At 41.1% G+C, this 12,172-nt stretch overlaps 1 protein-coding gene across 1 annotated transcript; it reads right to left on the reverse strand.

The window, feature by feature from the left end:
* Positions 1-10,195: 10,195 nt before the first annotated feature.
* LOC140763562 (bZIP transcription factor 27-like) lies at positions 10,196-11,597 on the reverse strand. The gene is made up of 3 exons (XM_073101810.1): positions 10,772-11,597; positions 10,606-10,683; positions 10,196-10,506 (listed from the first exon to the last, which is right to left on the reverse strand). The coding sequence occupies exons 1-3, from the start codon at positions 11,489-11,491 to the stop codon at positions 10,435-10,437; spliced, it is 870 nt and encodes a 289-aa protein (XP_072957911.1). The 5' UTR covers positions 11,492-11,597; the 3' UTR covers positions 10,196-10,434.
* Positions 11,598-12,172: the final 575 nt, after the last annotated feature.

Genomic DNA, 12,172 nt, shown 5'->3' on the forward strand with positions numbered 1-12,172 from the left:
GTGGATGGCACCAACTTTAGATTGCTATTGGATTCTTGATTTCTTGCCTCATATCTTCTCTCTAGACTCCTCCCTCCTCCCTCTTCACCAGCCTTCCACCTCTACCGTTGTCACTTCCACAATCCACCCTAATCTCCATACCCATCCATAACCCTAACATCTACTCCACCCGTCACCACCACCATTACTCACGTTATTCCGTATTTTCATCCCTGCTACGGTTCGAATCTACAAAAGACATAAATACAAAAGTTGTATATTAGGAAGATACAGATCCAACCCAATTGGTTTCGTAATTTTCTAACTACCGAAAAATATCTAACGAATATTTTCCCACAGTTACGCGGACTGTTTCCTATAATAAATTCAGATCTTAAGGAATTATTCCATAGCCGATCTTTTGGTTCTAGATCTCATCAATTTGGTATCTGAGCTTTAACAAATTAGTATCAAAGCCTATCAATTAGTATCAGAGTTTATCAATTGCTATTAGAGCTTAACAATTGGTATCAGAGCCCAACAGAATATGATTGTGAGGCGGAGATATATCTCTATTGATACCTGATGACGTAGGGTCATAGCGTCCACTAATGAGATGAGGGCTCTTGACTATTCTGCTAAGGGCCATGATAATTTAGAAATAGTGATATATGGGCCTACGATCGAGGTCCTTAGTTTGATGGCCATAAACAACTAGTCACATGCAGCGTCGCCATGCATGTTTGGGTGACATTATCGCTAAATATGTATATATGAGATGATGGGTGGTTCTGTGATGGGCAACTTCTAGAGAATATCTAAATTATGTGGTAAATAGCTTGGTGAGCTCTGATAAATCATGATTAATGTCTTGGTGAGCATATGATGACTAACCCTCCTTGACTTGCTTGAATATGAAGAAAACTAATCTTTTTACTCCTAATCATAATATTTAAATGCTATGATTGAGATTTATATGAATAAGAGATTGTATCAAACTTTATAGTTGTGTAGATTTATCCTGATATGATTAGGAGTTGGCATATTCAAGGATAGTCTATATCGTTTGCATTAATTAGTAACTCATTGTAAGTCATTTAAATAAGCTTATTCTATTGTTAGCAACTATAGGCATGCATTGGAATATGCACCTGTGATTTTATTATTTTAGATTATATGGCTTCTATCGCTGGGCTATGTGCTCACCACCTCTTGGTGGCATCATTTCAGAGTTAGGGGAAGCAGATGCGGGTAGCGAGGAGTAGCTGCCTTTACTTCATTTAGAGTTATTTCTATTAGTTGTTTTGAGCCTCTATGAGAATGTTATGATTGGAGTTGTATTTTGGATATATATCTTTGAAGGCTTATTGTGGCCTGTGGAACTTGTATCCGGACTCATATTTGTTTGAGATTATTTATGGTAAGAACCTATATTTCTATGTGCCTTGTGGAAACATATTACTAACAGGTCACAATGCACCGCGTGGGAAGATTTACTCACGCGGTATATACGTGTATTTGGAGAACGCAAAATGTGCGCTGTGTGTGAACGCCTACATTAGTTCGTATCCACAGAGAACGTATTTTGTGTGTTCGAATAAGATAAACCCTATTCGAACGTGATCGGTGAGAGTCTACTATTATTAAGGTTAATAATTGTTATTTTGGCTTATTGGTTAGCATCTTAAAAGGTGTGAATGGCAACCAAAATCATAATGATGAATGAAATTAGATTTCTATCTTCCCATATCCTCTCTCTAGTCTCTCTACCCTAATCTCCCTCCTCCCTCTTCACTAACCAACCACCTCTACTGTTGGCAAGGTCTCATCTATCTTCTAATCTCTCTTGTCTATTGAGTCCTCCCTTCTTCTTGGGATCTCTGCCACTTCTCCCCCTTCATTCTTATTCCTTAAACTATATCAACTATCCACCCTCATCTTCATTATCTTCCATAACCTTATCATCATCTCCACCTATCACCACCACTATCGCCCCGACTCTTGCGTACTTTCATCCTAATTATAGTCCAAATCTGTGAAGGGAATAAATACCAAAAACATAGATCAGGAAGTTATGGATCAACAACCCTTAGTTTCATAATTTTCTGATTACAAAAAAATATCTGGTGAATATTTTTCCTTAGTTGCGCAGACTTCTTCCTACAATCAATCCAGATATTGAAGAGGACGTTCCGACCTATCATTGGTATCAGAGCCTGGCGAACCTCAGACCTCCATTAATAGTAATGACAAGGAAGATGGCATCATCAAGGAGATCAATATAGGGCACACCGACAAGGGAAGACTCAACCAACAAAAACCCTAACGAGAGGCTGATTTCATGGTACGGCCATGGTAGGACCAAGTCAACCAACATCTATAGGTGTGAACATGGGCTTGGTGGATGAACTTAGGGGCATGTTCTAAATATTGTTGCATCAAATGGACGTAATGTAGAATGATCATAATGCCTTGAAGGAATATGCCATGAATCGATCGGCTTCATCATCTCTTCGACAAAGATCGATGCCTCAAGAAGGACCAGCGATTGAACCACACCAAATCAACGCCCCACAGGTCCAAGTATGACATGTTAATGTCAATGAGCATCTTTTGCCTACTCCTACACATTATCCCCAACCTCTGATACATAACTTGAGGTCGGCAGTGGTGGAACCCAAGAGGCGTGCGCCACTAGTGCGCTTCATTGATGAAGAAGATTGACACTTTCATGATGATGTCGATCCCTTCAGAGATGGTGTTGGGCATGTTCGAGGATTCAGAGAAGGAGAGCAACAAGCACAGAGGTTCATACCTAAACTAAGGATTTTTCGTAAGCTCGACAATGCTATCTCGCGGAGAACCGCACGCTTAGACTTTCTAAAATTTTAAGACGATGTTCCGACGAATTGGGTGTTTCAAGTGGAGCAATACTTTGATTGTCAAGGGATAGCGGAGTACGCAAAGGTGATGATGGCAAGCGTTCACCTCAAAGGAACGGCGTTGCATTAGTATCGATCGGCTATTCGAGGTGGAGGATTTATCGGTTGGGTAGATTTTTGTAGAAGGATTACACGCAGATTTGAGACAGCAGTGTATGAAGACTTTGCTGCCATATTAAGCAAGATGGTTTAGAAGACAATCGTGTTGAAGTACTAAGCAAAATTTAAAAAAGTTAGTAGTCATTGTGAGCCACCTTGGTCTGAACCGACATTAATTAGCACATTTATTTCAGGGCTGTGGGAGGAGATCCAGGTGGATGTTCGTGCTCTTTTTCCTACCACTCTTGAGGAGGCCTTTGAGAAGGCCGTGATGATAGAGCAAAAGCACAAGGCTCTTAAAATGGCAACGAAAGCAAATTGGGATAACCGAGATGGGCAGTTTGCGCCGAGAACACTAGCTGGAAATTCTATGGGTTCAAAGGTGGCGGCTGCTAGTACTAGGACACGACCACTCTTGAGATCATCTTCTAATGTTAGAGGAGGCACAAGACCCCCTCGTTCAAATTCTCACACCTGCCTAGATGGAGGAGCGAAGAGCGAAGGGGCTTTGCTTTCGATGCGATGAATATTTCACCCCCGATCGTCGGTGTTCCAAACCGATCGAGAGTGTGACGCTCATCGACGATCTCAAGGGGCACGATGATGTTGATGGTGATGGAGAGTATACAAAGGAGGTCCATGGGGAGGACGTGAAGGAGGGCGCGTTGGAAGATATCCAAGCTAAAATATCTATACATGCATATTCGAGTACTTCCGCGTCGAGGACATTATGAGTGGACAAACTCGTTAGAAAGCATTGTGTGCACATCCTTATCGATTCCGAAAGTACACACAACTTTCTAGATGAGAGATTGGTGAGGAAAATGGACTTGGACGCTGAACTGACTATGGGGTTTGAGGTCGTTATTGGAGACGGCACGAAGCTTCGGGCGGAGAGCTTGTGCCGTCAAGTTGGTATACAGGTTTAAGGACACAATTTCATTGTGAACTTGTATCCGTTAGCGTTGTGAGGAGTTACATTGTCCTTGGCACTCAGAAGTTGTAGAGCTTAGGACCCGTCACCTTTGATTTTTGAAGTATATGAATGAAATTTAAGCAAGGAAGCAAAAAGGTGCGGTTTGATGGCATTCGGTCCCTGCCAATTCCAATGTGCAGCCGACGGTGGGGCTGCCTTGTGTGAGTGATTGGGCCTATCTTCTTTAGTTAGGACCAATAGGAGATGAGCCTCAAATGAGTCCATGTACTACAATTAATTTATCTAATTTATTGGATAAATTTACTGAACTGTTTGAGGAGCCAAAGGAGTCGTAGCCGAGGCAAACGGCAAACTATGCATAGAGATTATGCCCGGGGCTGCACCGACGAACGTGAGACCGTATCAATATCCACATATGCAAAATGAAGTTATCTCCAAGATGGTGGCCTAGATGTTGGAGCAAGGCCTCATATAATCAAGCCATAGCTCTTACTAATCACCTGTGTTATTGGTGCGGAAGGTTGGGTCATGGTAATTTTGAGTTGACTACCAAGCACTAAATGCTATCATCGTCAAGGACTAGTATTCCATTCCGGTCATAGAGGAGCTACTGGACGAGCTTATAGGGGCGACCATATTCAGCAAACTTGACTTGAGGGCCGAGTACTATCAAGTTAGAGTTCACCCGATGGATGTGCACAAAATTGCATTTGGACTCCGGACGGGCATTACGAGTTCCGGATGATGCCGTTTGGCCTCACCAATGCTCCAACAACTTTTTAAGACCTCATGAATAATATTTTTTAGCCACTACTACAACAGTATGTCTTGGTATTCTTTGATGACATTGTGGTGTACAGTAGGAATGAAATGGAGCATTGGTGGCATTTAAAGGATGTGTTGAATTTGTTGAAGCAAAACTAGTTGAAGATTAAGAAGTCCAAGTGCCTATGGGGAGTACCACAAGTGGAGTATTTATACCATATCACAACAGCGGAAGGAGTAGCGGGGAATCATCAAAAGGTGGCATGCACGACAACTTGACCGGTCCCTACTTTCACCAAAGGATTACGCGGCTTCTTGGGGCTGACCGGGTATTATCGCCATTTCATCGCCGGGTATGACAAGATCGCTATTCCTCTTACTTTATTGCTGAAGAAGGACTCTTTTAGATGAACGAAGGAGGCTACTACAGCCTTTGAAAAATTAAAAACAGCAATGACAACGGCGCCCGTTCTAGCTCTACCGGACTTCACCAAAGAGTTCATTGTGGAATACGATGCGTCGGGGGTTGACATAGGATTTATACTAATGCAAGAAGGACGTTCCATAGCCTTTCTCAGCAAGGCTTTATTAAAAAATCACAGCAATTGTCGACCTACGAGAGGGAGCGTTTCCCTGACTTTATATCTTGAGGACAAGATAAGAAAAGCGTGGTGGCTAATACACTTTTCTAGAGTCTTTTCTTATTGCATTAGTTATTTATTTTTAAAAAAAATATTTTTTGTAAGTTGCGTTCGAATGCGGAAGTGGCGCATTCGAACGCCTGCATTAGTTCGCAAAAACAAAAAACGCAAAATGGGTCTTCAAACACGGTCGGGTGCGCTCGAATGCCCACGTGTGAATGCCTACATCAGTTCGCATCCATAGAGAACGTAATTTGTGCGTTCGAACACAGTCGACCCCGTTCAAACACGATCGGAGAAAGTCCACCAATATTAGGATTAATAGTTGTTATTTTGGCTTGTTGGCTAGCCTCTTAAAAGGTGTGGATGGCAGCCAAAATCATTATGATGAATAAATATTTGTTTCTATCTTCCTCTATCCTCTCTCTAGTCTCTCTACCCTAATCTTCCTCCTCCCTCTTCACCAACTAGCCACCTCTATCGTTGGCAATGTCCCATCTATCTTTTAATATCCCTCATCTATCGAATCCTCCCTCCTCCTTGGGATCTTGGTCACTTCGTCCCTTTCATCCTTATCTCTGAAACTACATCAACTATCCACCCTCATCTCCATTATCATTCATAACCCTATCATCCTCTCCACCGGTCACCACCACCATCACCCCCACTCTAGCGTATTTTCGTCTCAATTGTACTCTAAATCTTAGAAGAGCGTAAATATCAAAAACGTAGATCAAGAAGTTATGAATCGATTACCCTTGGTTTCGTAATTTTCTGACTACAGAATAATATTTGGTGAATATTTTTTTTTGGTTGCACAGACTACTTCCTACAGTCGATCCAGATATTGAAGAGGACGTTCCTTAGCATATCATCATTATATTCCGCACCATTGTTTGTTCTTAGCTTTTTGATCCTTAAACATGTCTCATTTTCAAGCATAGCTTTCCATTTTCTAAAAGTATCAAATACCTCGGATTGATGTCTTAGAAAATAAGCCCATACCTTCCAAGAGATAAATGTCATGAAGTATTGTTTTCCGCCGATAGATGAAACAATCATTGGTCCTCATACATCCGAGTGAACAAGCTCGAGCTTCTCCTTCTTTGAGGTTCTACAACTAGTCTGGAAACTGACTCTCTTCTGCTTTCCAAATATGCAATCTTTGCACATGTCTATCTGTAGGCTTGGAAGTTTTCTTTTTGAGTGCATAATTTTCATCCCCTTCTTACTCGTGGCCAAGTCTCTAGTGCCACATATTGGAATCTTTGTTTCTTGCTGCAATTGAAATTGAACAGCACGCCCCTACTGTCATATAAAGAGTACCACTCTTTTTGCCACGAGTAATCGTCATTGCACCCTTTGCAATTTTCCACTTTCTGCCGTGAAAGACAATGGTGTAGCCTTCATTATCCAATTGCCCTATTGAGATTAAATTCTTTCTTAGGTCAAAAATATGCCTAACATCCTTCAACTCCCATATAGACCCATTCAACTTAACCATCACCAAGGCACACCTTGCCAAGGTGGTTTTTGGACACATACTCCTCAAAGAGCTCTTTTTGCCGAGTAGCGTGGAACGACTCCCCAGAGTCTAACACCCAAGACTCCTTGACATCCAAAGAGCATATAAAGGCATCATCTCCTCCTGAGGTGGAAGTGACATTTGCTTCTATCTTTGTGTTGCACTGATTTTTGTAGTGACCGATCTTTCCACAATTCCAACATTCGACGATCTTTGAGTTGTGAGAATTGCTAGGATTTCTAGATTTGGACCTCCTATCCTTCGATTTGCCATGGTTGTTTGACTTGCCGCGCCCTTTGGTTCTTCCTCTTCATTCTATATCCAAAATAGAAGATGGCACTTCACCCAACTCTCTTCGTTCGATTTCTTCACTAAGAACTAGATCACAAACATCGTCGAACTTCAACTTATTGCTTCCCAATGAGCTACTCACTATTGTGACGTTAGCATTCCAACTATTTGGCAAAGGTGATAAGAGAATCAAAGCTCGAACTTCTTCATCGAATTCAATTTCCACTGAACTCAATTGGGATGTGATTGTATTGAGTTCATTGAGATGTTGAGCCACCGAGGCACCTTCTAATCACCTCATAAGATGTACCTTATTCAAGGCGGATGACTTCTCATACATACTGGAAAGACCTGCCATAAGACCTACCATGGTCTTCTCCTTTGCAATGTTAAAGGCAACATTGCGTGATAACCTTAGCCGAAAAACTCCGAGAGCTTGTCGGTCCAAAAGAGCCCAGTCTTCATCCTTCATTTCTCCTTGCTTCTTCCCTGAGAGAGGTAGATATAAATTTTTTTGATACAAATAATCCTCTATCTGCATCTTCCAGAAACAAAAATTTGCACTGTCAAACCTTTCAAGTTTAACCTTCCCTTCATCTGCTACCATTGCTCCCACTCAAATCTAGTAACCTTAGCAACCTGGCTCTGATACCAATTGTTGGGAATATAGAATACCAGATTGCTTAATGCAAGAAAGTAAACAAAATAGTGCACACACACAATTTATGTGGTTCACCTAATTTAAGCTACATCCACAAGTTGTTGTAGATCTTTCACTAAGGTAAATTACAAAGTGTTTCCAAACACTCTTGTCTCATAGACTCATAGAGCCCAATTACACCCTTGAAAAAAATTTCTCTCAATTTTCTCTCCTAGCTTATTATCGTCAAGAGATTTCAAATTGGGGTCTCACTCTCTTTGTGTTTCTGTTATATAGAGACTAATCTAAACGAGTCTATTTATAATGCCACAAGACTTCCTGAATTTCAGCAATTTGTTGCAAAATTTAATATGTTCTCCTCAAATCTTGGTTGTTTACTTTGACCAAGCATGCTTTCTTCACACAAATTGCTACAATTCTATGTACTAGGATGTTCTTAATATTTATATTACGGGAAACTATATGGCATTGACTTTTAAGTGCGTAAATAAGCTAAGTCTAAGCAAGTCGCCTTTTAATACTCAGCTAGAAAATGAATTTTGAGCCTAAATTTTAGTTTTGGCTCAACTCATCTACATTCTAGCTGAGCCCAAGTTGAGCTTATTTTGAGCTCTGAGTGGTAAATTAGCTCATTCAAATCCTAAATGAGCTGAGGATAATTTGAGCCTTAAATGAGCTCATTCAAGTCTTAAACTCGATTTGAAACTTAAATGAGCTTATTCAAGCCTTAGACAAGCAAAGTCTATTATCGAGATATATAAGCAAAGTTTAGTACATAAATATATGAGCCATTAGATCAAGATAATTATAAATTATATATATATAATAAATAATAATTTTGCGAACTGGCTTATGCTCAAGCTAGTTCAAAATTCATTGGAAACCTAAAATCTGGCTCAAGCTGAGCCACAATCGTACCAAGCTCAAGCTGCTCACTTATTTTGACAGCCCAATCTGACCACATGCACAGGATTTTGTAAGACAAATTATATGTCTATCATTATTTTTATGAGCGCCAGTTTGATGCTCTAGCTGAGGTATCGAGTCAGGTGTAGCTGGCTATGGTGGGACGAGTTGTCTGTTGGGACCCTAGGGCATGAGCTCATTAAAAGTGTTGATTCACCCATAGAGGCACTGTTTGTTTAATTACCAGATTCTGCGGCAACCGCTGGAAAGGTCTTTGCAAAAGCATTTCGAGATTTAAGTTCACCTTAAGGAGTGGAGACAACTTAAAGAGTGGGGATCAATACATTAGAGACCATGAGCTTGGTTATATTAATGCAATTGATCAAAGAAGCTAGCCCTAGTGTACCTCAATGGACCATAACGCAAGAGATACTTAACTATGTTATTTACTATGCTATGTGCATGATTCAGAGAAGTGCACTATATAGACTCCAGTAGACTGGCCTTGGTACGAGATATCAACACGCCTAAACATTAATGCTTCTCATTTTATCTTCTTCATATTAAACGTGAGATATATGAGACCCACGGATAAGTAGTATTCTATTCCAATTCTCTGTATCCCGGAAACAAATTCAGCTTAGTGACGAAGCCAACATTAAATAATAAAACACAAGGCTTTTCGCTAATAATACGATGGGTCGTGACGTGGCGCCTCAAGAAACTATATAGATGACGCAGAACATAACAAGTTTAGACATCACACAGTTGCGAAATATGGCTTCATATTTCCAAAGCCTCAAAAAGCCAACATCATAGGCTTGTCATGCACGGGTACCACCCTTTAATTTTAAGCTCCCCCCAAACAAAATCCTCCACGTGTCCTAGTACTTCCCAAGTTCCATTCAATAGGAAATCGACACGTAGAATCATAGTACGTGTCAGGCATCACCATGTCAAACGGAGGTCAAGATCATGGACTTAAATGTTGTGTTGTCTGGCCTGGCCTCATGAACATGTAGCAGTGTAGCATCAACAGTAGGAACTCAGCAGTTAACAGCCATGGTGGGAATTGGAGGGTGGTTGATGACTTGGACGTAGTGGGTCCCAGAAACCACAATGAATCGGAAACATGGGAACGTATCTCAAGAACCTTTCCCCGACAATAGAATTGAATAAAGTTAACTTAAATTTTTGTTTTAAAAAAAAAAAAGAAATATATGTCGGTCGAATTCCACAACAGTAACCCAACTTTTTCAGGTAAGGGACATCCACCCATCCGCTCTCTCTATTTGGAACCGCAGCTTCCCCTATTCACAAAAAAATTTAAAAACAAAAAAGAAAACAAAAGATTCACAGTCATAGGGTAGAGATCTAACCAAATATGCATCTAAATGGTCCTTCATAAATATCGCATCCATGGTAGAAAGATAGCGTAGGAAGGCCAATATTATATAGTTTGAATGATAGGTGCATCAACATCGATCAAAAAGGGGTAACACTATAATTGCACCCAACACTAGATAACCATATACAACTTTCTTCTGTTTAAGGAAAGGAAGAAGTGAAGAGAGATTAACCAAAAAAAAAAAAAAAACAGAGAGAGAGAGAGAGAGAGAATGGGGTTCACACGCAGCTCCTCTCTCTATGCGCTTTCTCCAATCACTCACTTACGTTATTCATCTTCCTCAAAATGATGATGATGAGCTCCTCTGGATACTGTTTCTTGTAGGGATTTGAGTAGCCATCGCCATCCTTAGCTGCCCCACATCCAACGAAACTCATCAAATAATCCAATCAATAACCAAGTCAAAGACCACAAAAATAATCATAAGCAGCAAGAAGTAATATATTTTTACCTCTTCATGTTGTTTCTTTAGCTTGGAGTTCTCCTCCAGCAAATGGGCGACCTCCAACTCTAACTCGTTGGTGTAAGCCTACGAACAAAAAGTGTTCGTCCAGTTAAAGTTTATATCAAGGAGAACGCAATGTTAGCGATATGTGTAAAAGAAACAAAATGGTTGCCTGCTTTCTTGCGCGCGAACGGGCCGCGGACTCCCTATTCTTTATCATGCGCTTGTGGCGGCGGTCGCCGCCGTTGCCGGATCTCTCTTGCAACCTCTTCTTGGAGCAGAAGGAGAAGAGATGGGCGTCCGAGACGAAGGTGGAGACTCCATGGGCGTCCTCTGCCGGCCTCCCAATTATGCGGGAGTCGCCGGAGCTGGAATTAGAATTGGGGTGTGGGTTGATCTCGCGACCCAAGACATTTGGACTTCCCATGTAGTTGAACTCCAACCCCGAGCTCAAGCTTAGAGCCGTGAGAGGCACGGGAGGTCGGGGCAGGGGAATCTCTTCCACCGCAGGGAGTGGGCGGTTCAAGGGACCAGCAAGGAAGTCTTGCAGGATCATGCCTCCAAAGGAAGGGGAAGGAGATGGGTTTCCTTTGCTGATGTGAGGATGGTGATGGTGATGGTGATGGTGATGGTGGTTTTGGTGGTGGTGGTGGTGGTGATAATGGTCTAATGGAGTCATCGGTCTCTCTTGGTGTATGGTGGTATGAGTGATGTCCTTCCAGACCTCTTCCATGTTCCTCCTCCTTGGGGTTTGTGGGAAGATTGAGGAGTTGCAAGAGGGGGATGACCTAGAGGAGGAGGAAGAAGACACTAACCTATTGCTATAGCGGTTGTTGTTGGTGATGGTGGTGGTGGTGGTGTTAGTGTTGGTTTCTTGCTCTGAGGACCACATAACTACTGTCTGTTGTTGTAGAATAGAACTACATCAGGAATGGAAGGAGAGATTTGTTCTAGTGATGGGGAGCAAGGAGAAAAGAGAGAAGTGTGGGAATTGAATTGGGTAGACTGGTGTTCTTGCTTTTTGTATAGGCCTTTTGCTTTGCATACTTTAGGTCTTACAGATATAGTACAATTTGGTGCACGTACACACGTGCCGATCGATGATTTTCTCCTTTCTTTTTTTCTTAGATATCGATGAAATTACAATACCCAAGGCGGAAAAAGATCTATCTTGTACATGGTTGCAAAGAGTTTTCTTTTTCTTTTTCTTTTTTTAAGAAGAATAGCTGGAAGAGATATTATAATGCTTAATCATTTTGCGTTGGTTTTATTTAAAAGCAATCCTGAATACGGTATCACCTATTATTTCTAAATTATTTTTGTTACAATTTATCTTTTAAACTTTGGACAGAGATCAATATTCACTTTGTCTGGCCTTAGTAATTTTAGCAGGAATTTTAGCGGGAATTAGTCGAGTATGGGTATGGAAATCCTTTTCAGCATGCAGTAATATGTCCTTTTCTTTTAAGTTAAGAGGGAAATCTTTGAAGGCTATCCTAGAGTCATCTTTCCATTCGGTGTTTTATTTTTTAATTTGTCCATTCTTCACTTTTTCAATACCATAAGAAGCTCA

This window comes from Typha angustifolia, chromosome 7 (assembly GCF_048772165.1).
Source record: "Typha angustifolia cultivar Huaian chromosome 7, ASM4877216v1, whole genome shotgun sequence".
NCBI classification, from domain to species: domain Eukaryota; kingdom Viridiplantae; phylum Streptophyta; class Magnoliopsida; order Poales; family Typhaceae; genus Typha; species Typha angustifolia.